At 57.2% G+C, this 27,761-nt stretch overlaps 1 protein-coding gene across 1 annotated transcript; it reads left to right on the top strand.

Moving 5' to 3' along the window:
* Nucleotides 1–11,973: 11,973 nt before the first annotated feature.
* LOC140066216 (zinc finger protein 574-like) lies at nucleotides 11,974–16,576 on the top strand. The gene is made up of 2 exons (XM_072113742.1): nucleotides 11,974–12,163; nucleotides 13,904–16,576. The coding sequence occupies exon 2, from the start codon at nucleotides 13,938–13,940 to the stop codon at nucleotides 16,458–16,460; it is 2,523 nt and encodes an 840-aa protein (XP_071969843.1). The 5' UTR covers nucleotides 11,974–12,163; nucleotides 13,904–13,937; the 3' UTR covers nucleotides 16,461–16,576.
* The last annotated feature ends 11,185 nt before the right edge of the window (nucleotides 16,577–27,761 follow it).

Below are 27,761 nucleotides of genomic sequence, written 5' to 3'. Positions count from 1 at the left end.
GACAGCCCGCACGAGGGTCACCCTACGGGACAGCCCGCACAAAGGTCGACCTACGGGACACCCCGCACAAAGGTCGACCTACGGGACACCCCGCACAAGGGTCGACCTACGGGACAGCCCGCACAAAGGTCGACCTACGGGACACCCCGCACAAAGGTCACCCTACGGGACACCCCGCACAAGGGTCACCCTACGGGACAGCCCGCACAAAGGTCACCCTACGGGACACCCCGCACAAAGGTCACCCTACGGGACAGCCCGCACAAGGGTCACCCTACGGGACACCCCGCACAAAGGTCACCCTACGGGACACCCCGCACAAGGGTCACCCTACGGGACACCCCGCACAAGGGTCACCCTACGGGACACCCCGCACAAAGGTCACCCTACCTACGGGCCCCCCCGCACAAAGGTCAATCCACCGATCCTGCGCTGCAGAGCCCTGGCCGCAGATACTCCTGATCCATTGAGGAAAGTTGTATAAATGTATTGTTTATGTCCGGGGTCCTTACACTGCTGTGCTCTTAGCTCTGTGCATTGAGTTGTTCCTCAGCCCTCTACACTGCATGAAAAGCTGTACCAGGGAGAATAAGGAGCTATGGAGCCCCACCCCCGATACAATCTGGATTATAAATCCATATTTCACAGTCCTGCAGCTACTAACAAAATACATGATGATTAACAGCCATCATCTCCCCTGTGAGCATTTTCTGAGCCATAAGAATCAGCCACGTCGGGGCCCACAGTACCTATCATACAGGTAGGTGCCCCTACAAGCAGTGTGATGTATGGCAGTGCCACCCTGCACCATAGGACCTGCCCCGGGGGCACCACGACACCTGCCCCGCCCGGGTACACCACGACACCTTCCCCGCCCGGGTACACCACGACAACTGCCCCACCCGGGTACACCACGACAACTGCCCTGTGGACACCACGACACCTGCCCCGCCCGGGAGCACCACGACACCTGCCCCGCCCGGGTACACCACGACACCTGCCCTGCCCGGGGGCACCACGACACCTGCCCCGCCCGGGGGCACCACGACACCTGCCCTGCCCGGGGGCACCACGACACCTGCCCCGCCCGGGGGCACCACGAGAACTGCCCCAGGTGCTGAAGACTGGATCAAGTATCTGCACAACTTCCAGATCCCAGACGTCTCATTGGGGAGAATTTATCTTTGGGTTTTTCTGACTTTTCATTGTGAGAATTTGACTTGTGACGATGCAGAGTCCCCGGACACAGACGATGGTCTCCCCGATCCGACTGCATTCCTGATTCTGACCTTCTGTTTAGGTGCCGCCAGTCCCCACCCGGAACCTCACAGCAAGAGGCGCTGCAGCAGATTTATCAGGAGCCAGAACACTATAATGAGCCAGACTGCATCACAACCCCGACACCAGGGATACAAGCACGAGGACCCCAGCAGAGCGCTCCCGCCCCATAATAACCCCAGCAGAGCGCTCCCGCCCCATAATAACCCCAGCAGAGCGCTCCCGCCCCATAATAACCCCAGCAGAGCGCTCCTGCCCTATAATAACCCCAGCAGAGCGCTCCCGCCCTATAATAACCCCAGCAGAGCGCTCCTGCCCTATAATAACCCCAGCAGAGCGCTCCCGCCCCATAATAACCCCAGCAGAGCGCTCCCGCCCCATAATAACCCCAGCAGAGCGCTCCCGCCCCATAATAACCCCAGCAGAGCGCTCCCGCCCTATAATAACCCCAGCAGAGCTCTCCCGCCCCATAATAACCCCAGCAGAGCGCTCCCGCCCCATAATAACCCCAGCAGAGCGCTCCCGCCCCATAATAACCCCAGCAGAGCGCTCCCGCCCTATAATAACCCCAGCAGAGCGCTCCCGCCCCATAATAACCCCAGCAGAGCGCTCCTGCCCTATAATAACCCCAGCAGAGAGCTCCTGCCCCATTATAACCCCAGCAGAGAGCTCCTGCCCTATAATAACCCCAGCAGAGCGCTCCTGCCCTATAATAACCCCAGCAGAGCGCTCCCGCCCCATAATAACCCCAGCAGAGCGCTCCTGCCCTATAATAACCCCAGCAGAGCGCTCCCGCCCCATAATAACCCCAGCAGAGAGCTCCTGCCCTATAATAACCCCAGCAGAGCGCTCCTGCCCTATAATAACCCCAGCAGAGCGCTCCTGACCTATAATAACCCCAGCAGAGCGCTCCTGACCTATAATAACCCCAGCAGAGCGCTCCTGACCTACAATAACCCCAGCAGAGCGCTCCTGCCCTATAATAACCCCAGCAGAGCGCTCCTGCCCTATAATAACCCCAGCAGAGCGCTCCTGACCTATAATAACCCCAGCAGAGCGCTCCTGCCCTATAATAACCCCAGCAGAGCGCTCCTGCCCTATAATAACCCCAGCAGAGCGCTCCTGCCCTATAATAACCCCAGCAGAGCGCTCCCGCCCCATAATAACCCCAGCAGAGCGCTCCCGCCCTATAATAACCCCAGCAGAGCGCTCCCGCCCCATAATAACCCCAGCAGAGCGCTCCTGACCTACAATAACCCCAGCAGAGCGCTCCTGCCCTATAATAACCCCAGCAGAGCGCTCCTGCCCTATAATAACCCCAGCAGAGCGCTCCTGCCCTATAATAACCCCAGCAGAGCGCTCCTGCCCTATAATAACCCCAGCAGAGCGCTCCTGCCCTATAATAACCCCAGCAGAGCGCTCCTGCCCTATAATAACCCCAGCAGAGCGCTCCTGCCCTATAATAACCCCAGCAGAGCGCTCCTGCCCTATAATAACCCCAGCAGAGCGCTCCCGCCCTATAATAACCCCAGCAGAGCGCTCCTGCCCTATAATAACCCCAGCAGAGCGCTCCTGCCCTATAATAACCCCAGCAGAGCGCTCCTGCCCTATAATAACCCCAGCAGGGCGCTCCGGCCCTATAATAACCCCAGCAGGGCGCTCCTGCCCTATAATAACCCCAGCAGAGCGCTCCTGCCCTATAATAACCCCAGCAGAGCGCTCCTGCCCTATAATAACCCCAGCAGAGCGCTCCTGCCCTATAATAACCCCAGCAGAGCGCTCCTGCCCTATAATAACCCCAGCAGAGCGCTCCTGCCCTATAATAACCCTTAGCAGAGCGCTCCTGACCTATAATAACCCCAGCAGAGCGCTCCCGCCCTATAATAACCCCAGCAGAGCGCTCCCGCCCTATAATAACCCCAGCAGACAGAAGAGCTTACAGTCTATGAGGATGAGGGGAGGACACAAGAGCTTACAGTCTATGAGGATGAGGGGTGACACAAGAGCTTACAGTCTATGAGGATGAGGGGGGTACAAGAGCTTACAGTCTATGAGGATGAGGGGGTGACACAAGAGCTTACAGTCTATGAGGATGAGGGGGTGACACAAGAGCTTACAGTCTATGAGGATGAGGGGGGGGGGCACAAGAGCTTACAGTCTATGAGGATGAGGGGAGGACACAAGAGCTTACAGTCTATGAGGATGAGGGGTGACACAAGAGCTTACAGTCTATGAGGATGAGGGGGGGGGGCACAAGAGCTTACAGTCTATGAGGATGAGGGGTGACACAAGAGCTTACAGTCTATGAGGATGAGGGGAGGACACACGAGCTTACAGTCTATGAGGATGAGGGGAGGACACAAGAGCTTACAGTCTATGAGGATGAGGGGGATACAAGAGCTTACAGTCTATGAGGATGAGGGGAGGACACAAGAGCTTACAGTCTATGAGGATGAGAGGGAGACAAGAGCTTACAGTCTATGAGGATGAGGGGGGATACAAGAGCTTACAGTCTATGAGGATGAGGGGAGGACACAAGAGCTTACAGTCTATGAGGATGAGGGGGGGGGGACACAAGAGCTTACAGTCTATGAGGATGAGGGGGGAACACAAGAGCTTACAGTCTATGAGGATGAGGGGGGGGACACAAGAGCTTACAGTCTATGAGGATGAGGGGGGACACAAGAGCTTACAGTCTATGAGGATGAGGGGGGAACACAAGAGCTTACAGTCTATGAGGATGAGGGGGGGACACAAGAGCTTACAGTCTATGAGGATGAGAGGGAGACAAGAGCTTACAGTCTATGAGGATGAGGGCGGACACAAGAGCTTACAGTCTATGAGGATGAGGGGGTGACACAAGAGCTTACAGTCTATGAGGATGAGGGGTGACACAAGAGCTTACAGTCTATGAGAATGAGGGGGGACACAAGAGCTTACAGTCTATGAGGATGAGGGGAAGACACAAGAGCTTACAGTCTATGAGGATGAGGGGGTGACACAAGAGCTTACAGTCTATGAGGATGAGGGCGGACACAAGAGCTTACAGTCTATGAGGATGAGGGGGGACACAAGAGCTTACTGTCTATGAGGATGAGGAAGGACACAAGAGCTTACAGTCTATAAGGATGAGGGGATGACACAAGAGCTTACAGTCTATGAGGATGAGGGGGGACACGAGAGCTTACAGTCTATGAGGATGAGGGGGGACACGAGAGCTTACAGTCTATGAGGATGAGGGGGGACACGAGAGCTTACAGTCTATGACAGTGATGGCGAACCTTTTACAGACCGAGTGCCCAAACTACATCCAAACTCCACTTATTTACCGTGAAGTGCCAGCATGGAATTTTATACAGCAACTTACTTCTACCTGTTCTTCCACATCCTCCAATTATATCGGCCGCCTGAGGCCACCAATACAGTCTCTGTACAGATACCAATACAGTTGAAAGAAGGAGGGCAAATTCAAACTATCATTGTAGCTTCTTTCCAGGGTCTCTCTGTACAGGAAGAATGGTGGGTCCAACAAGATGACCCCCAAAGATGATGCAGTTCTGTCAACACCTTCTTACTTTCCCTGCAGTTCCAAACACCCAATAAAGTGTCACTTTAAAATAGCGCTGAGAGCTGTGTTTGGTGAACTCTGTCCTTGGACAATGGCCTGAGTGCCCGCAGAAAGGGCTTCGAGTGCCACCTCTGGCACCCGTGCCATAGGTTCGCCATCACTGGTCTATGAGGATGAGGGGTGACACAGGAACTTACAGTCTATGAGGATGAGAGGGTGACACAAGAGCTTACAGTCTATGAGGGTGATGGGGACACAAGAGCTTACAGTCTATGAGGATGAGGGGGTGTCACAAGAGCTTACAGTCTATGAGGATGAGAGGGTGACACAAGAGCTTACAGTCTATGAGGGTGATGGGGACACATGAGCTTACAGTCTATGAGGATGAGAGGGTGACACAAGAGCTTACAGTCTATGAGGATGAGGGGGTGACACAAGAGCTTACAGTCTATGAGGATGAGGGGACACAAGAGCTTACAGTCTATGAGGATGAGGGGGTGACACAAGATCTTACAGTCTATGAGGATGAGGGGAGATACAAGAGCTTACAGTCTATGAGGATGAGGGGGACACAAGAGCTTACAGTCTATGAGGATGAGGGGGTGACACAAGAGCTTACAGTCTATGAGGATGAGGGGGTGACACAAGAGCTTACAGTCTATGAGGATGAGGGGGTGACACAAGAGCTTACAGTCTATGAGGATGAGGGGGTGACACAAGAGCTTACAGTCTATGAGGATGAGGGGGTGACACAAGAGCTTACAGTCTATGAGGATGAGGGGTTGACACAAGAGCTTACAGTCTATGAGGATGAGGGGTGACACAGGAACTTACAGTCTATGAGGATGAGGGGTGACACAAGAGCTTACAGTCTATGAGGATGAGGGGGTGACACAAGAGCTTACAGTCTATGAGGATGAGGGGGACACAAGAGCTTACAGTCTATGAGGATGAGGGGGGAGACAAGAGCTTACAGTCTATGAGGATGAGGGGGTGACACAAGAGCTTACAGTCTATGAGGATGAGGGGGGGGCACAAGAGCTTACAGTCTATGAGGATGAGGGGGTGACACAAGAGCTTACAGTCTATGAGGATGAGGGGGTGACACAAGAGCTTACAGTCTATGAGGATGAGGGAGTGACACAAGAGCTTACAGTCTATGAGGATGAGGGAGTGACACAAGAGCTTACAGTCTATGAGGATGAGGGGGGACACAAGAGCTTACAGTCTATGAGGATGAGGGAAGGACACAAGAGCTTACAGTCTATGAGGATGAGGGGGGGACACAAGAGCTTACAGTCTATGAGGATGAGGGGGTGACACAAGAGCTTACAGTCTATGAGGATGAGGAGGACACAAGAGCTTACAGTCTATGAGGATGAGAGGGTGACACAAGAGCTTACAGTCTATGAGGATGAGGGGGTGACACAAGAGCTTACAGTCTATGAGGATGAGGGGGTGACACAAGAGCTTACAGTCTATGAGGATGAGGGGGACACAAGAGCTTACAGTCTATGAGGATGAGAGGGTGACACAAGAGCTTACAGTCTATGAGGATGAGAGGGACAGAAGAGCTTACAGTCTATGAGGATGTGACATAAGAGCTTACAGTCTATGAGGATGAGGGGGGACACAAGAGCTTACAGTCTATGAGGATGAGAGGGTGACACAAGAGCTTACAGTCTATGAGGATAAGGGGTGACACAAGAGCTTACAGTCTATGAGGATGAGGAGGTGACATAAGAGCTTACAGTCTATGAGGATAAGGGGATGACACAAGAGCTTACAGTCTATGAGGATGAGGGAGGACACAAGAGCTTACAGTCTATGAGGATGAGGGGGTGACACAAGAGCTTACAGTCTATGAGGATGAGGGGGTGACACAAGAGCTTACAGTCTATGAGGATGAGGGGGTGACACAAGAGCTTACAGTCTATGAGGATGAGGGGGTGACACAGGAGCTTACAGTCTATGAGGATGAGGGTGACACAAGAGCTTACAGTCTATGAGGATGAGGGGGTGACACAAGAGCTTACAGTCTATGAGGATGAGGGGGTGACACAAGAGCTTACAGTCTATGAGGATGAGGAGTGACACAAGAGCTTACAGTCTATGAGGATGAGGGGGTGACACAAGAGCTTACAGTCTATGAGGATGAGGGGGGACACAAGAGCTTACAGTCTATGAGGATGAGGGGGGACACAAGAGCTTACAGTCTATGAGGATGAGGGGGGACACAAGAGCTTACAGTCTATGAGGATGAGGGGGGAACACAAGAGCTTACAGTCTATGAGGATGAGGGGGGGACACAAGAGCTTACAGTCTATGAGGATGAGAGGGAGACAAGAGCTTACAGTCTATGAGGATGAGGGCGGACACAAGAGCTTACAGTCTATGAGGATGAGGGGGTGACACAAGAGCTTACAGTCTATGAGGATGAGGGGTGACACAAGAGCTTACAGTCTATGAGAATGAGGGGGGACACAAGAGCTTACAGTCTATGAGGATGAGGGGAAGACACAAGAGCTTACAGTCTATGAGGATGAGGGGGTGACACAAGAGCTTACAGTCTATGAGGATGAGGGCGGACACAAGAGCTTACAGTCTATGAGGATGAGGGGGGACACAAGAGCTTACTGTCTATGAGGATGAGGAAGGACACAAGAGCTTACAGTCTATAAGGATGAGGGGATGACACAAGAGCTTACAGTCTATGAGGATGAGGGGGGACACGAGAGCTTACAGTCTATGAGGATGAGGGGGGACACGAGAGCTTACAGTCTATGAGGATGAGGGGGGACACGAGAGCTTACAGTCTATGACAGTGATGGCGAACCTTTTACAGACCGAGTGCCCAAACTACATCCAAACTCCACTTATTTACCGTGAAGTGCCAGCATGGAATTTTATACAGCAACTTACTTCTACCTGTTCTTCCACATCCTCCAATTATATCGGCCGCCTGAGGCCACCAATACAGTCTCTGTACAGATACCAATACAGTTGAAAGAAGGAGGGCAAATTCAAACTATCATTGTAGCTTCTTTCCAGGGTCTCTCTGTACAGGAAGAATGGTGGGTCCAACAAGATGACCCCCAAAGATGATGCAGTTCTGTCAACACCTTCTTACTTTCCCTGCAGTTCCAAACACCCAATAAAGTGTCACTTTAAAATAGCGCTGAGAGCTGTGTTTGGTGAACTCTGTCCTTGGACAATGGCCTGAGTGCCCGCAGAAAGGGCTTCGAGTGCCACCTCTGGCACCCGTGCCATAGGTTCGCCATCACTGGTCTATGAGGATGAGGGGTGACACAGGAACTTACAGTCTATGAGGATGAGAGGGTGACACAAGAGCTTACAGTCTATGAGGGTGATGGGGACACAAGAGCTTACAGTCTATGAGGATGAGGGGGTGTCACAAGAGCTTACAGTCTATGAGGATGAGGGGGTGACATAAGAGCTTACAGTCTATGAGGATGAGAGGGTGACACAAGAGCTTACAGTCTATGAGGGTGATGGGGACACATGAGCTTACAGTCTATGAGGATGAGAGGGTGACACAAGAGCTTACAGTCTATGAGGATGAGGGGGTGACACAAGAGCTTACAGTCTATGAGGATGAGGGGACACAAGAGCTTACAGTCTATGAGGATGAGGGGGTGACACAAGATCTTACAGTCTATGAGGATGAGGGGAGATACAAGAGCTTACAGTCTATGAGGATGAGGGGGACACAAGAGCTTACAGTCTATGAGGATGAGGGGGTGACACAAGAGCTTACAGTCTATGAGGATGAGGGGGTGACACAAGAGCTTACAGTCTATGAGGATGAGGGGGTGACACAAGAGCTTACAGTCTATGAGGATGAGGGGGTGACACAAGAGCTTACAGTCTATGAGGATGAGGGGTTGACACAAGAGCTTACAGTCTATGAGGATGAGGGGTGACACAGGAACTTACAGTCTATGAGGATGAGGGGTGACACAAGAGCTTACAGTCTATGAGGATGAGGGGGTGACACAAGAGCTTACAGTCTATGAGGATGAGGGGGACACAAGAGCTTACAGTCTATGAGGATGAGGGGGGAGACAAGAGCTTACAGTCTATGAGGATGAGGGGGTGACACAAGAGCTTACAGTCTATGAGGATGAGGGGGGGGCACAAGAGCTTACAGTCTATGAGGATGAGGGGGTGACACAAGAGCTTACAGTCTATGAGGATGAGGGGGTGACACAAGAGCTTACAGTCTATGAGGATGAGGGAGTGACACAAGAGCTTACAGTCTATGAGGATGAGGGAGTGACACAAGAGCTTACAGTCTATGAGGATGAGGGGGGACACAAGAGCTTACAGTCTATGAGGATGAGGGAAGGACACAAGAGCTTACAGTCTATGAGGATGAGGGGGGGACACAAGAGCTTACAGTCTATGAGGATGAGGGGGTGACACAAGAGCTTACAGTCTATGAGGATGAGGAGGACACAAGAGCTTACAGTCTATGAGGATGAGAGGGTGACACAAGAGCTTACAGTCTATGAGGATGAGGGGGTGACACAAGAGCTTACAGTCTATGAGGATGAGGGGGTGACACAAGAGCTTACAGTCTATGAGGATGAGGGGGACACAAGAGCTTACAGTCTATGAGGATGAGAGGGTGACACAAGAGCTTACAGTCTATGAGGATGAGAGGGACAGAAGAGCTTACAGTCTATGAGGATGTGACATAAGAGCTTACAGTCTATGAGGATGAGGGGGGACACAAGAGCTTACAGTCTATGAGGATGAGAGGGTGACACAAGAGCTTACAGTCTATGAGGATAAGGGGTGACACAAGAGCTTACAGTCTATGAGGATGAGGAGGTGACATAAGAGCTTACAGTCTATGAGGATAAGGGGATGACACAAGAGCTTACAGTCTATGAGGATGAGGGAGGACACAAGAGCTTACAGTCTATGAGGATGAGGGGGTGACACAAGAGCTTACAGTCTATGAGGATGAGGGGGTGACACAAGAGCTTACAGTCTATGAGGATGAGGGGGTGACACAAGAGCTTACAGTCTATGAGGATGAGGGGGTGACACAGGAGCTTACAGTCTATGAGGATGAGGGTGACACAAGAGCTTACAGTCTATGAGGATGAGGGGGTGACACAAGAGCTTACAGTCTATGAGGATGAGGGGGTGACACAAGAGCTTACAGTCTATGAGGATGAGGAGTGACACAAGAGCTTACAGTCTATGAGGATGAGGGGGTGACACAAGAGCTTACAGTCTATGAGGATGAGGGGGGACACAAGAGCTTACAGTCTATGAGGATGAGGGGGGACACAAGAGCTTACAGTCTATGAGGATGAGGGGGGACACAAGAGCTTACAGTCTATGAGGATGAGGGGTGACACAAGAGCTTACAGTCTATGAGGATGAGGAGGTGACATAAGAGCTTACAGTCTATGAGGATAAGGGGATGACACAAGAGCTTACAGTCTATGAGGATGAGGGAGGACACAAGAGCTTACAGTCTATGAGGATGAGGGGTGACACAAGAGCTTACAGTCTATGAGGATGAGGGGGTGACACAAGAGCTTACAGTCTATGAGGATGAGGGGGTGACACAAGAGCTTACAGTCTATGAGGATGAGGGGGTGACACAGGAGCTTACAGTCTATGAGGATGAGGGTGACACAAGAGCTTACAGTCTATGAGGATGAGGGGGTGACACAAGAGCTTACAGTCTATGAGGATGAGGGGGTGACACAAGAGCTTACAGTCTATGAGGATGAGGAGTGACACAAGAGCTTACAGTCTATGAGGATGATGGGGGACACAAGAGCTTACAGTCTATGAGGATGAGGGGGGACACAGGAGCTTACAGTCTATGAGGATGAGGGGGTGACACAAGAGCTTACAGTCTATGAGGATGAGGGGGGACACAAGAGCTTACAGTCTATGAGGATGAGGGGGGACACAAGAGCTTACAGTCTATGAGGATGAGGGGGTGACACAAGAGCTTACAGTCTATGAGGATGAGGGGGTGACACAAGAGCTTACAGTCTATGAGGATGAGGGGGGACACAAGAGCTTACAGTCTATGAGGATGAGGGGGGACACAAGAGCTTACAGTCTATGAGGATGAGGGGGTGACACAAGAGCTTACAGTCTATGAGGATGAGGAGGTGACACAAGAGCTTACAGTCTATGAGGATGAGGGGGTGACACAAGAGCTTACAGTCTATGAGGATGAGGAGGTGACACAAGAGCTTACAGTCTATGAGGATGAGGGGGTGACACAAGAGCTTACAGTCTATGAGGATGAGGGTGTGACACAAGAGCTTACAGTCTATGAGGATGAGGAGTGACACAAGAGCTTACAGTCTATGAGGATGAGGGGGTGACACAAGAGCTTACAGTCTATGAGGATGAGGGTGACACAAGAGCTTACAGTCTATGAGGATGAGGGGGGACACAAGAGCTTACAGTCTATGAGGATGAGGGGGGACACAAGAGCTTACAGTCTATGAGGATGAGGGGGGACACAAGAGCTTACAGTCTATGAGGATGAGGGGGTGACATAAGAGTTTGTATAATGGTCCGGCCAATTAATTTTTTTTTATAAGGGAATGGAATAAAAATAGTTTAATAAAAATAAATACATGCTGCTTGAACCCTTCCTCAGTTGTCCTCCATGAGAATGCAGAGAAGGATTTCCAGATAACAGACAGGGGGTTGATCTGGTTGATAAGGAATTAAAGTTGCCTGCAGATGTGATGTGATAGATCTGTCTAAATAAATGGGTTTCTAGAGCAGGGTTGAAGCTTTGGAGGGTGGGGATTAGTCTGAGAGTCTGGGGAAGACCATTCCAGAGAATTGGAGCAGCTCTGGAGAAGTCCAGGAGACATGAGGGAGAAGTTAGAATTAAGGAAGAGTATAATCTAATGTCACTGGCAGAAGGAAGAGCCCGGGAAGGGCGAGAGACTGAGATGCTGATGTGTCTGCAGCTCCTCCGTATTTGCGTCCTGTGGCGTCTTGTAACCGGTTTTCGGATGTTGACTTTTTGCCCATAACAAAGATGGCGGCCGAGCAGTCACGTGGCGCGTCACGGCCATTTCCCCATGTCCGTTAACGGCGTTCAACAACGAGCGATCTTATTGGCCGGAAGTGTCACCCTCGCAGCCAATGAGCTGTCCCGTTGTTGGCAGGCGCGGAGAGCGGCGCGGGCTGACGGGGACCCGGAGAGAGAAGAGGAGACACCGGAGAGCGACACCACGTGATATCCGCCGGTACAGGAGAGCGGGAGTGACGTCATGCCAAGCGGAGTGTGAGGTGCGTGACGTCATGCTGTGTGATGTCAGAGAGCAGCGACAGGGAAAAGTTATCCTACATGTCCCAGGACCCGCGACCCTGGTACCAGCACCCCCGGCCTATCCTGCCCCCCCTGGTACCAGCACCCCCGGCCCTGCCCCCCCTGGTACCAGCACCCCCGGCCTATCCTGCCCCCCCTGGTACCAGCACCCCCGGCCTATCCTGCCCCCCCTGGTACCAGCACCCCCGGCCTATCCTGCCCCCCCTGGTACCAGCACCCCCGGCCTATCCTGCCCCCCCTGGTACCAGCACCCCCGGCCTATCCTGCCCCCCCTGGTACCAGCACCCCCGGCCTATCCTGCCCCCCCTGGTACCAGCACCCCCGGCCTATCCTGCCCCCCTGGTACCAGCACCCCCGGCCTATCCTGCCCCCCCTGGTACCAGCACCCCCGGCCTATCCTGCCCCCCCTGGTACCAGCACCCCCGGCCTATCCTGCCCCCCCTGGTACCAGCACCCCCGGCCTATCCTGCCCCCCTGGTACCAGCACCCCCGGCCTATCCTGCCCCCCCTGGTACCAGCACCCCCGGCCTATCCTGCCCCCCCTGGTACCAGCACCCCCGGCCTATCCTGCCCCCCCTGGTACCAGCACCCCCGGCCTATCCTGCCCCCCCTGGTACCAGCACCCCCGGCCCTGCCCCCCCTGGTACCAGCACCCCCGGCCCTGCCCCCCTGGTACCAGCACCCCCGGCCCTGCCCCCCCTGGTACCAGCACCCCCGGCCCTGCCCCCCCTGGTACCAGCACCCCCGGCCTATCCTGCCCCCCCCCCTGGTACCAGCACCCCCGGCCTATCCTGCCCCCCCCCCCTGGTACCAGCACCCCCGGCCTATCCTGCCCCCCCCCCTGGTACCAGCACCCCCGGCCTATCCTGCCCCCCCCCCTGGTACCAGCACCCCCGGCCTATCCTGCCCCCCCCCTGGTACCAGCACCCCCGGCCTATCCTGCCCCCCCCCTGGTACCAGCACCCCCGGCCTATCCTGCCCCCCCCCTGGTACCAGCACCCCCGGCCTATCCTGCCCCCCCTGGTACCAGCACCCCCGGCCTATCCTGCCCCCCCTGGTACCAGCACCCCCGGCCTATCCTGCCCCCCCTGGTACCAGCACCCCCGGCCTATCCTGCCCCCCCTGGTACCAGCACCCCCGGCCTATCCTGCCCCCACCCTGGTACCAGCACCCCCGGCCTATCCTGCCCCCACCCTGGTACCAGCACCCCCGGCCTATCCTGCCCCCCCCCCACCCTGGTACCAGCACCCCCGGCCTATCCTGCCCCCCCCCCCCCCCACCCTGGTACCAGCACCCCCGGCCTATCCTGCCCCCCCCCACCCTGGTACCAGCACCCCCGGCCTATCCTGCCCCCCCCCCCACCCTGGTACCAGCACCCCCGGCCTGTCCTGCCCCCCCACCCTTGTACCAGCACCCCCGGCCTGTCCTGCCCCCCCTGGTACCAGCACCCCGGCCTGTCCTGCCCCCACCCTGGTACCAGCACCCCCGGCCTGTCCTGCCCCCCCCCCCCCCTTGTACCAGCACCCCCGGCCTATCCTGCCCCCCATCCCCCTGCTGCACCCCCGGCCTATCCTGCACATGTCCCCCCACCCCCCTATCCTTCCCGCCAGCACCTCCTTTTCTACCAGTTCTCCTTGTAGATGTGCTTTGTCGCAGCAGTGGTTCTGTTACAATGTGTGACTCTGTGTCTTCCATGACAGGTCACTGAGGCGACAGTGGATCGGAGATGCTGAAATGACGGAGTCGGAGGAGACGGTCCTGTACATCGAGCACCGCTACGTGTGCTCAGAATGCGGAGAGGAATTTCCCAACCTGGGGGACGCGGTCCTGCACCAGCAGAGCCACACGGCGCCGGCGCTGGAGCCCCAGTACCAGGTGCTGGGCCTGGAGTCTCAGGATAGCCAGTACCAGTGCCTGGAGTGTGGGCAGCTGCTGATGACCCCTGGGGACCTGCTCACCCACCAGGAGCTGCACCTCAGGCTACTCAATACCCCCAAACCGGAGACCCCCAAAACAAAGCGAGCAACCCGCAGCGAGATCCACTATGAATGCCCCGACTGCAAGGCCTTGTTCAACAGCCAGGACGTGTGGATGGCGCACCGGTACACGCACATGGAAGGCCAGAACCCGGCCCAGTCCAAGGTGGTGCTGCAGACGGAGGAGCATGTCCTGGACGACTCGCTGCAGCTCATGTGTGACCCCTCCGCTCCTGCCCAGGTCCATCTAGTGGCCGGACAGCAGCATTTCCACGTCCCCAGCCAGTCCTCGGCCTCATTGTCTCACACGCAGGTCCTGGTGGACTTGGAGCATTCATACAAGAAGAGCGAGGGGGGAGGGGAGGACTGCGCGGTGGAGGTTCTGTTCTATAAGTGCTCCGAGTGCACTCAGCTTTTCCAGACGCCCGGAGAGTTCCTCGATCATCAGGCTACACATTTCCAAGGGCAAGAAGCCGGGCAACAGCCGGAGACTTCTCCACACTCTGCAGGCGAAGCCCCCAGTGACCCGGCCCAGGAGGAGCAGAACAAGGGGGACACCTCGGACCCTCCAGAAGTGGGGCGCGGGGCGGAGGCGGACAACACTCTGTCCTGTTCTCTGTGTGAATTGACTTTTAAGGACGCTGGAGAATTTGAGGTTCATCAGCTGTTTCATCAGTCCGGCCCCTTTAATTGCCCCTTGTGCAGTAAAGTGTTCCCCACGGCCCCGGAGTTGGAGGAGCACCTCAGATCACACCAGGGAGAGTCCCATTACCTCTGTATGGATTGTGGACTTGGTTTTGCCAGTGAGGCGGTCCTACTCAACCACCGCAGAACCCACCTGTCAGACCCCCTGCACTCCTGTGAGTGTGGACTCACCTTTGTTAATATGACAAAATTCTTGTACCATCGGCGCCAGCATAGCAACAAACCTCGAGACCCTGCGCCGGTGGAGGAGAAGACATCGAAGACCTACACCTTCCCGAGCCCCGCCGGAGGCTTTGTCTGCTCCTGTGGAAAAGAATTCCCTTCGCTGCCCCAGTTACTGCGTCACCAGCACTTTGTGCACTCACTGGAGAGGAGACACAAGTGTCCGACCTGCGGGAAGCCCTTTAAGAAGCGATCACACCTACGCAACCACATGCTGACTCACACAGGGGAGCGACCCTACTCCTGTACCGAGTGCAGCAAGTCCTTCAACTCCCAAGCCAATCTGCTGCGGCACAAGCTGACCCACACGGGGGAGAAGCCGCACAAGTGCCAGGTCTGCGGGAAGGCGTTCAGTCAGTCGTCCACCCTGCAGACGCATCTGTTTGTCCACAGTAAGGCCTATCCATACAAGTGCTCGGAGTGTGGGGTCAACTTCCACCGACCATACCGCCTCCTCATGCATCAGTACCACCACACGGGGGAGTACCCCTACAAGTGCCCGGACTGTGGACTTTCCTTCTTACTCAAGAGGCTTCTAGAGGTGCATCAGCTCGGGCATAAGGGGGACGCGCCGTTCAGGTGCACCGAGTGCGGCACAAACTATCCCAGTGCACAGAGGCTAAAAGACCATCGCTGCAACCGGGCCGGGGCTGGCGAGAAGCTGGAGTGCCCCGTGTGCGGCAAGAAGGTCAATTCTGATGCCCGACTCAATGCACATGTGGCATCTCAGCACGCCGGTGCCAAACCGGGCCACAACTGTCCCGGGAAAACAAAGCAAGTGGTATCCTCCCAGAACAGACACAAAGTGGGCACCAAGAAGCTGGAGTGCCCCGACTGCCACAAAACATTCAGCACCGAGACCTCCCTACAAGTTCACCGTAGGATCCATACCGGGGAGCGGCCGTACCCCTGTCTGGTCTGCAGCAAAGCCTTCCGACAATCCACGCACCTGAAAGACCACATGCGGCTGCACACAGGGGAGAAGCCCTTTAAGTGTGACGTGTGCGGCAAAGCGTTCACCATTGCCGTGCGTCTGTCCGAGCACAAGCGCATCCACACCGGGGAGCGGCCGCACACCTGCCCTGATTGCGGCCGCGCCTACCGCTCCTTCTCCAACCTGTGGAAACACCGCAAGCTGCACCGCGAGCAGACATTGCCCCCTGCGGCCGGAGAGTCCCAGGCCAATGACCTCTCCAGTACAGTGGCCATTCTAGAGACTGTGGAGACCATCCCCATCATCGAGACGGTGGAGATCTTCCCCGAGGGCAGCACCATCAGCGTCCAGGACATTCAGTTTGAGACTTTGCAGGTGGAGAACATCCATCTGGGGAACATTCAGATAGGGACCTTATGAGCCCGGACGGGGGCTGCTGGGGGCCCAGAGGGGCTGCTGTGCGGGGTTCTGAACCCGCCGCTTTCTGTGTTACATTCAGATTCCTATTTTAATTAAAGCCTCGACTTATAAACCTTTCCTGGTGGAGTGTAGCGTCTGCACCGCGAGTAACGCCGCCCTCCATGCACCCGCTGCCCCGGATTAGTAGGTCAGGAGTGTGGGGGGGTGGGCTCCCCCTGGTGCGGGGGGATCTCTGCAGGGGTTAACTGGTTTCTGCTGGCGGATCTTTGTAAGGCTGAAGTCACACTTACCCCCCGTACAGCAGCGCGCTGGGAGAGGAGGAGGAGGTGAGTGCTGCTCCTCTCCATAGGGATGTATGGCGCAGGGCCCCGTAGGCCGGGTACAGATGGGGCATGTCCTGTCCTTTCACGGGGTACGGTGCCGCACGTGTGCCCATTGCCGTCTGTGGGGATGCGGCAGTGTGAATGTAGGCTAAGGCTGTATAGTTTCTGAGCATTTGTTACAATGTGCCAGTGGCTGATCAATTAGACAACCTGAGGATAAAGTAATCTACAAAACGTTTAATAGAACCACAAACACGTCAGGTATAAGATATCAGCCGCGTACCGGAAAACCTTTCCCTGATGGCCGCAGCGCCTCCTCACCGCACTGTCCCCGGGATGATGGCCGCAGCGCCTCGTCACCGCACTGTCCCCGGGATGATGGCCGCAGCGCCTCCTCACCGCACTGTCCCCGGGATGATGGCCGCAGCGCCTCGTCACCGCACTGTCCCCGGGATGATGGCCGCAGCGCCTCGTCACCGCACTGTCCCCGGGATGATGGCCGCAGCGCCTCGTCACCGCACTGTCCCCGGGATGATGGCCGCAGCGCCTCGTCACCGCACTGTCCCCGGGATGATGGCCGCAGCGCCTCGTCACCGCACTGTCCCCGGGATGATGGCCGCAGCGCCTCGTCCCCGCACTGTCCCCTGGATGATGGCCGCAGCGCCTCGTCCCCGCACTGTCCCCGGGATGATGGCCGCAGCGCCTCGTCGCCGCACTGTCCCCGGGATGATGGCCGCAGCGCCTCGTCGCCGCACTGTCCCCGGGATGATGGCCGCAGCGCCTCGTCGCCGCACTGTCCCCGGGATGATGGCCCCAGCGCCACGTCGCCGCACTGTCCCCGGGATGATGGCCGCAGCGCCTCGTCGCCGCACTGTCCCCGGGATGATGGCCGCAGCGCCTCGTCGCCGCACTGTCCCCGGGATGATGGCCGCAGCGCCTCGTCGCCGCACTGTCCCCGGGATGATGGCCGCAGCGCCTCGTCGCCGCACTGTCCCCGGGATGATGGCCGCAGCGCCTCGTCGCCGCACTGTCCCCGGGATGATGGCCGCAGCGCCTCGTCGCCGCACTGTCCCCGGGATGATGGCCGCAGCGCCTCGTCGCCGCACTGTCCCCGGGATGATGGCCGCAGCGCCTCGTCGCCGCACTGTCCCCGGGATGATGGCCGCAGCGCCTCGTCGCCGCACTGTCCCCGGGATGATGGCCGCAGCGCCTCGTCGCCGCACTGTCCCCGGGATGATGGCCGCAGCGCCTCGTCGCCGCACTGTCCCCGGGATGATGGCCGCAGCGCCTCGTCGCCGCACTGTCCCCGGGATGATGGCCGCAGCGCCTCGTCGCCGCACTGTCCCCGGGATGATGGCCGCAGCGCCTCGTCGCCGCACTGTCCCCGGGATGATGGCCGCAGCGCCTCGTCGCCGCACTGTCCCCGGGATGATGGCCGCAGCGCCTCGTCGCCGCACTGTCCCCGGGATGATGGCCGCAGCGCCTCGTCGCCGCACTGTCCCCGGGATGATGGCCGCAGCGCCTCGTCGCCGCACTGTCCCCGGGATGATGGCCGCAGCGCCTCGTCGCCGCACTGTCCCCGGGATGATGGCCGCAGCGCCTCGTCGCCGCACTGTCCCCGGGATGATGGCCGCAGCGCCTCGTCGCCGCACTGTCCCCGGGATGATGGCCGCAGCGCCTCGTCGCCGCACTGTCCCCGGGATGATGGCCGCAGCGCCTCGTCGCCGCACTGTCCCCGGGATGATGGCCGCAGCGCCTCGTCGCCGCACTGTCCCCGGGATGATGGCCGCAGCGCCTCGTCGCCGCACTGTCCCCGGGATGATGGCCGCAGCGCCTCGTCGCCGCACTGTCCCCGGGATGATGGCCGCAGCGCCTCGTCGCCGCACTGTCCCCGGGATGATGGCCGCAGCGCCTCGTCGCCGCACTGTCCCCGGGATGATGGCCGCAGCGCCTCGTCGCCGCACTGTCCCCGGGATGATGGCCGCAGCGCCTCGTCGCCGCACTGTCCCCGGGATGATGGCCGCAGCGCCTCGTCGCCGCACTGTCCCCGGGATGATGGCCGCAGCGCCTCGTCGCCGCACTGTCCCCGGGATGATGGCCGCAGCGCCTCGTCGCCGCTCTCTCCGCTCTGGGTTGGCCCTCGTGGCAGCGCTCTCTCCGCTCCTGGTTCCCTCTCCTGGCCGCTTGCTCTGTCTCTCCTCCTGGCTGCGCTTCAACTCTGATCTGGCCCTCACAGCCAAGAAGCTCCATACTCCTTCCTCCTGATCAATATCAGTTGCTAGCGGCGGGACCTGCGCCTAATTAATAATCCATTAGATGTAACAACAATTAGAAAGCAATCAAGTGCGTCACCTGCTAAGGGCCAGGGGCTTATTACTGCATGTTCCCTGCTGGCAGCAGCATATAGGGAGATCACTACATACAGATTATACACCACCACTAGGGGGAGATCACTACATACACATTATACACCACCACTAGGGGGAGATCACTACATACACATTATACACCACCACTAGGGGGAGATCACTACATACACATTATACACCACCACTAGGGGGAGATCACTACATACACATTATACACCACCACTAGGAGGAGATCACTACATACACATTATACACCACCACTAGGGGGAGATCACTACATACACATTATACACCACCACTAGGGGGAGATCACTACATACAGATTATACACCACCACTAGGGGGAGATCACTACATACACATTATACACCACCACTAGGGGGAGATCACTACATACAGATTATACACCACCACTAGGAGGAGATCACTACATACAGATTATACACCACCACTAGGAGGAGATCACTACATACACATTATACACCACCACTAGGAGGAGATCACTACATACATATTATACACCACCACTAGGAGGAGATCACTACATACACATTATACACCACCACTAGGGGGAGATCACTACATACACATTATACACCACCACTAGGGGGAGATCACTACATACACATTATACACCACCACTAGGGGGAGATCACTACATACAGATTATACACCACCACTAGGGGGAGATCACTACATACACATTATACACCACCACTAGGGGGAGATCACTACATACAGATTATACACCACCACTAGGGGGAGCTCGCTGCATACACATTATACACCACCACTAGGAGGAGATCACTACATACACATTATACACCACCACTAGGGGGGGATCACTACATACACATTATACACCACCACTAGGAGGAGATCACTACATACACATTATACACCACCACTAGGAGGAGATCACTACATACACATTATACACCACCACTAGGGGGAGCTCACTACATACACATTATACACCACCACTAGGAGGAGATCACTACATACACATTATACACCACCACTAGGAGGAGATCACTACATACAGATTATACACCACCACTAGGAGGAGATCACTACATACACATTATACACCACCACTAGGAGGAGCTCACTACATACACATTATACACCACCACTAGGAGGAGATCACTACATACACATTATACACCACCACTAGGGGGAGATCACTACATACACATTATACACCACCACTAGGGGGAGATCACTACATACAGATTATACACCACCACTAGGGGGACATCACTACATACAGATTATACACCACCACTAGGGGGATATCACTACATACAGATTATACACCACCACTAGGAGGAGATCACTACATACAGATTATACACCACCACTAGGAGGAGATCACTACATACACATTATACACCACCACTAGGAGGAGATCACTACATACAGATTATACACCACCACTAGGGGGATATCACTACATACACATTATACACCACCACTAGGGGGAGCTCACTACATACAGATTATACACCACCACTAGGGGGAGATCACTACATACAGATTATACACCACCACTAGGGAGAGATCACTACATACACATTATATACCACCACTAGGAGGAGATCACTACATACAGATTATACACCACCACTAGGAGGAGATCACTACATACAGATTATACACCACCACTAGGAGGAGATCACTACATACACATTATACACCACCACTAGGAGGAGATCACTACATACAGATTATACACCACCACTAGGGGGAGATCACTACATACACATTATACACCACCACTAGGGGGAGCTCACTACATACACATTATACACCACCACTAGGAGGAGATCACTACATACACATTATACACCACCACTAGGGGGAGATCACTACATACAGATTATACACCACCACTAGGAGGAGCTCACTACATACAGATTATACACCACCACTAGGGGGAGATCACTACATACACATTATACACCACCACTAGGGGGAGCTCACTACATACTCATTATACACCACCACTAGGGGGAGCTCACTACATACTCATTATACACCACCACTAGGGGGAGATCACTACATACACATTATACACCACCACTAGGAGGAGATCACTACATACACATTATACACCACCACTAGGGGGAGATCACTACATACAGATTATACACCACAACTAGGGGGAGATCACTACATACAGATTATACACCACCACTAGGGGGAGCTCACTACATACACATTATACACCACCACTAGGAGGAGATCACTACATACACATTATACACCACCACTAGGGGGAGATCACTACATACAGATTATACACCACCACTAGGGGGAGATCACTACATACAGATTATACACCATCACTAGGGAGAGATCACTACATACACATTATACACCACCACTAGGAGGAGATCACTACATACAGATTATACACCACCACTAGGGGGAGATCACTACATACACATTATACACCACCACTAGGGGGAGATCACTACATACACATTATACACCACCACTAGGGGGAGCTCACTACATACACATTATACACCACCACTAGGGGGAGATCACTACATACACATTATACACCACCACTAGGAGGAGATCACTACATACACATTATACACCACCACTAGGGGGAGATCACTACATACACATTATACACCACCACTAGGGGGAGCTCACTACATACACATTATACACCACCACTAGGGGGAGCTCACTACATACAGATTATACACCACCACTAGGGGGAGATCACTACATACACATTATACACCACCACTAGGGGGAGCTCACTACATACACATTATACACCACCACTAGGGGGAGCTCACTACATACACATTATACACCACCACTAGGGGGAGCTCACTACATACACATTATACACCACCACTAGGGGGAGCTCACTACATACACATTATACACCACCACTAGGGGGAGCTCACTACATACAGATTATACACCACCACTAGGGGGAGATCACTACATACACATTATACACCACCACTAGGAGGAGATCACTACATACACATTATACACCACCACTAGGAGGAGATCACTACATACAGATTATACACCACCACTAGGAGGAGATCACTACATACACATTATACACCACCACTAGGAGGAGATCACTACATACACATTATACACCACCACTAGGGGGAGATCACTACATACACATTATACACCACCACTAGGAGGAGATCACTACATACAGATTATACACCACCACTAGGGGGAGATCACTACATACACATTATACACCACCACTAGGAGGAGATCACTACATACACATTATACACCACCACTAGGGGGAGATCACTACATACACATTATACACCACCACTAGGGGGAGATCACTACATACAGATTATACACCACCACTAGGGGGAGCTCACTACATACACATTATACACCACCACTAGGGGGAGATCACTACATACACATTATACACCACCACTAGGGGGAGATCACTACATACACATTATACACCACCACTAGGGGGAGATCACTACATACAGATTATACACCACCACTAGGGGGAGCTCACTACATACACATTATACACCACCACTAGGGGGAGATAACTACATACAGATTATACACCACCACTAGGAGGAGATCACTATATACACATTATACACCACCACTAGGAGGAGATCACTACATATAGATCACTACAAAATCCCTTGTATTGTGGAACATGTTGGTGATTTGTTGTGCTGCGGTGTCGTTGCTGTGTTGCAGCGGTTATTATCACAGTTTCTGTGTCTCGGTTGAGACCTTTGGTTTGTGTGATTCCTGTGTGTGGTCACTAGGAGGCGCCCGTTAGCCGTGTTTGTGTGCGGAGACGTCTTGTGACACGGGGCCGTGGCGCTGAGTCGCGTTACGTGGGTGTGAATAATCCGTCATCTGCGACGCCTCTAATTAGCTGCTTTAGGTGTGAACAGAGCAAAGTGTGAATGTAGCGCAGTTACTCAGCGTTAAAGGGACCCCCGAGAGGATCCGTGTGAGGGGTCCGAGGGACAGGACATGGCGGGGTAGAAGCCGCTGTGTATTACGTGTATTATTACAGCACCATAGGGCGGTTTAGAAGCTACGGCATCACCCTGTATACAGCCCCGGCCCTCCATCCCCCTGTATACGGCCCCGTGTCCCCCTGTATACGGCCCCGCGTCCCCCTGTATACAGCGCCGGCCCAGCGTCCCCCTATACGGCGCTGTCCCCGAGTCCCTCTGTGTATGGCGCTGACTCTGCGTCCCCCTGTATACGGCGCTGACTCTGCGTCCCCCTGTATACGGCGCTGACTCTGCGTCCCCCTGTATACGGCGCTGACTCTGCGTCCCCCTGTATACGGCGCTGACTCTGCGTCCCCCTTTATACGACGCTGGCACCCGCGTCCCTCTGTGTATGGCGCTGACTCTGCGTCCCCCTGTATACGGCGCTGACTCTGCGTCCCCCTGTATACGGCCACGGCCCTCCGTCCCCCTGTATACGGCGCTGTCCCCGCGTCCCCCTTTATACGGCGCTGGCCCCCGCGTCCCTCTGTGTATGGCGCTGACTCTGCGTCCCCCTGTATACGGCCACGGCCCTCCGTCCCCCTGTATACGGCCACGGCCCTCCGTCCCCCTGTATACGGCGCTGTCCCCGCGTCCCCCTTTATACGGCGCTGGCCCCCGCGTCCCTCTGTGTATGGCGCTGACTCTGCGTCCCCCTGTATACGGCGCTGACTCTGCGTCCCCCTGTATACGGCGCTGACTCTGCGTCCCCCTGTATACGGCCACGGCCCTCCGTCCCCCTGTATACGGCCACGGCCCTCCGTCCCCCTGTATACGGCGCTGTCCCCGCGTCCCCCTTTATACGGCGCTGGCCCCCGCGTCCCTCTGTGTATGGCGCTGACTCTGCGTCCCCCTGTATACGGCGCTGACTCTGCGTCCCCCTGTATACGGCGCTGACTCTGCGTCCCCCTGTATACGGCCACGGCCCTCCGTCCCCCTGTATACGGCCACGGCCCTCCGTCCCCCTGTATACGGCGCTGTCCCCGCGTCCCCCTTTATACGGCGCTGGCTCCCGCGTCCCTCTGTGTATGGCGCTGACTCTGCGCCCCCTGTATACGGCGCTGACTCTGCGTCCCCCTGTATACGGCCACGGCCCTCCGTCCCCCTGTATACGGCCACGGCCCTCCGTCCCCCTGTATACGGCGCTGTCCCCGCGTCCCCCTTTATACGGCGCTGGCCCCCGCGTCCCCCTGTATACGGCGCTGACTCTGCGCCCCCTGTATACGGCGCTGACTCTGCGCCCCCTGTATACGGCGCTGACTCTGCGTCCCCCTGTATACGGCGCTGACTCTGCGTCCCCCTGTATACGGCGCTGACTCTGCGTCCCCCTGTATACGGCGCCGACTCTGCGTCCCCCTGTATACGGCGCCGACTCTGCGTCCCCCTGTATACGGCGCCGGCCCCGCGTCCCCCTGTATACGGCGCCGGCCCCGCGTCCCCCTGTATACGGCGCCGGCCCCGCGTCCCCCTGTATACGGCGCCGGCCCCGCGTCCCCCTGTATACGGCGCCGGCCCCGCGTCCCCCTGTATACGGCGCCGGCCCCGCGTCCCCCTGTATACGGCGCCGGCCCCGCGTCCCCCTGTATACGGCGCCGGCCCCGCGTCCCCCTGTATACGGCGCCGGCCCCGCGTCCCCCTGTATACGGCGCCGGCCCCGCGTCCCCCTGTATACGGCGCCGGCCCCGCGTCCCCCTGTATACGGCGCCGGCCCCGCGTCCCCCTGTATACGGCGCCGGCCCCGCGTCCCCCTGTATACGGCGCCGGCCCCGCGTCCCCCTGTATACGGCGCCGGCCCCGCGTCCCCCTGTATACGGCGCCGGCCCCGCGTCCCCCTGTATACGGCGCCGGCCCCGCGTCCCCCTGTATACGGCGCCGGCCCCGCGTCCCCCTGTATACGGCGCCGGCCCCGCGTCCCCCTGTATACGGCGCCGGCCCCGCGTCCCCCTGTATACGGCGCCGGCCCCGCGTCCCCCTGTATACGGCGCCGGCCCCGCGTCCCCCTGTATACGGCGCCGGCCCCGCGTCCCCCTGTATACGGCGCCGGCCCCGCGTCCCCCTGTATACGGCGCCGGCCCCGCGTCCCCCTGTATACGGCGCCGGCCCCGCGTCCCCCTGTATACGGCGCCGGCCCCGCGTCCCCCTGTATACGGCGCCGGCCCCGCGTCCCCCTGTATACGGCGCCGGCCCCGCGTCCCCCTGTATACGGCGCCGGCCCCGCGTCCCCCTGTATACGGCGCCGGCCCCGCGTCCCCCTGTATACGGCGCCGGCCCCGCGTCCCCCTGTATACGGCGCCGGCCCCGCGTCCCCCTGTATACGGCGCCGGCCCCGCGTCCCCCTGTATACGGCGCCGGCCCCGCGTCCCCCTGTATACGGCGCCGGCCCCGCGTCCCCCTGTATACGGCGCCGGCCCCGCGTCCCCCTGTATACGGCGCCGGCCCCGCGTCCCCCTGTATACGGCGCCGGCCCCGCGTCCCCCTGTATACGGCGCCGGCCCCGCGTCCCCCTGTATACGGCGCCGGCCCCGCGTCCCCCTGTATACGGCGCCGGCCCCGCGTCCCCCTGTATACGGCGCCGGCCCCGCGTCCCCCTGTATACGGCGCCGGCCCCGCGTCCCCCTGTATACGGCGCCGGCCCCGCGTCCCCCTGTATACGGCGCCGGCCCCGCGTCCCCCTGTATACGGCGCCGGCCCCGCGTCCCCCTGTATACGGCGCCGGCCCCGCGTCCCCCTGTATACGGCGCCGGCCCCGCGTCCCCCTGTATACGGCGCCGGCCCCGCGTCCCCCTGTATACGGCGCCGGCCCCGCGTCCCCCTGTATACGGCGCCGGCCCCGCGTCCCCCTGTATACGGCGCCGGCCCCGCGTCCCCCTGTATACGGCGCCGGCCCCGCGTCCCCCTGTATACGGCGCCGGCCCCGCGTCCCCCTGTATACGGCGCCGGCCCCGCGTCCCCCTGTATACGGCGCCGGCCCCGCGTCCCCCTGTATACGGCGCCGGCCCCGCGTCCCCCTGTATACGGCGCCGGCCCCGCGTCCCCCTGTATACGGCGCCGGCCCCGCGTCCCCCTGTATACGGCGCCGGCCCCGCGTCCCCCTGTATACGGCGCCGGCCCCGCGTCCCCCTGTATACGGCGCCGGCCCCGCGTCCCCCTGTATACGGCGCCGGCCCCGCGTCCCCCTGTATACGGCGCCGGCCCCGCGTCCCCCTGTATACGGCGCCGGCCCCGCGTCCCCCTGTATACGGCGCCGGCCCCGCGTCCCCCTGTATACGGCGCCGGCCCCGCGTCCCCCTGTATACGGCGCCGGCCCCGCGTCCCCCTGTATACGGCGCCGGCCCCGCGTCCCCCTGTATACGGCGCCGGCCCCGCGTCCCCCTGTATACGGCGCCGGCCCCGCGTCCCCCTGTATACGGCGCCGGCCCCGCGTCCCCCTGTATACGGCGCCGGCCCCGCGTCCCCCTGTATACGGCGCCGGCCCCGCGTCCCCCTGTATACGGCGCCGGCCCCGCGTCCCCCTGTATACGGCGCCGGCCCCGCGTCCCCCTGTATACGGCGCCGGCCCCGCGTCCCCCTGTATACGGCGCCGGCCCCGCGTCCCCCTGTATACGGCGCCGACTCTGCGTCCCCCTGTATACGGCTCCGGCAGTGGGTGGTGATGGTCCAGTCTGTGCCAGAATTCCAGGATTGTCCACAATACGGAGGGTCCAGCCTGGGCTACAGGGGTCTGCAACAAGGACTGTAGAAGTGAGGGCTCCACCCCAGGTCCGATCCGAACCTCCACCTCACATGGGAAATGCCCCAGAATACACTGCTTTGTACCCGGTATCTGACACCATTAATCGGGTTTGGTCCGGATTAGATTTCTCGCATGTTCTGTATTCAGTATTTCCCTCCTTTAAAGGATTCGCCGGCTCTGAACGAGGGTGAACTGGATCCTGTGGTCCTGAGGAGCAGACAGAGGTCCCTCGCAAGGACCTTTATTCTCTGCAAAGTGTATCAGCACCAGAACCCTTCCAAAACGGTGGCCCTTCTGTCCAACCATTCGTCTCTCGGTTCTGTTTTGTCCTCTTGGTTCTGACCCATATTTGTACGATTATTCTGTGAATGTTTCAGCCTGTTTTTGTCTCTGTTTTCACTTTGGTGCAGGAAGGGACCATCAGCCAATTGTCACCTACCACTTAGGGTTGATGGGTAATTAGGCAGGGACAGTTGGGTGGTCAAACATTAAGGCTCAAGTCTGTTCTACTTTTCTATCTTAGTGCGTTCCCTTACAAGCCCCAATCCATGTCCGGTATCACTCAGAAGCTTCATCAGGACCGTGTAGGACATTATAGAGCAGCGCTGACCCCTGGTGCTGGATTAATGCACTTGGGGTGAGATAGAAACTTACCATTAGCTGCAGCAGGTATGTGTCTGTGTCTCCTCTATCAGCAGGACCGTGTAGGACATTGTAGAGAAGCGCTGACCCGTGGTGCTGGGATTCATGCACTTGGGGTGATATAGAAACTTACCATTAGCTGCAGCAGGTATGTGCCTGTGTCTCCTCTATCAGCAGGACCGT

The sequence above is a fragment of the Engystomops pustulosus genome, chromosome 6 (assembly GCF_040894005.1).
Source record: "Engystomops pustulosus chromosome 6, aEngPut4.maternal, whole genome shotgun sequence".
Classification (NCBI taxonomy): domain Eukaryota; kingdom Metazoa; phylum Chordata; class Amphibia; order Anura; family Leptodactylidae; genus Engystomops; species Engystomops pustulosus.
This window is presented reverse-complemented; position numbering and strand designations above follow the sequence as displayed.

Coding starts and splice junctions, on each gene's coding strand:
- LOC140066216 (XM_072113742.1), top strand. CDS start 13,938: ATGACGGAGTCGGAGGAGACGGTCCTGTACATCGAGCACCGCTACGTG.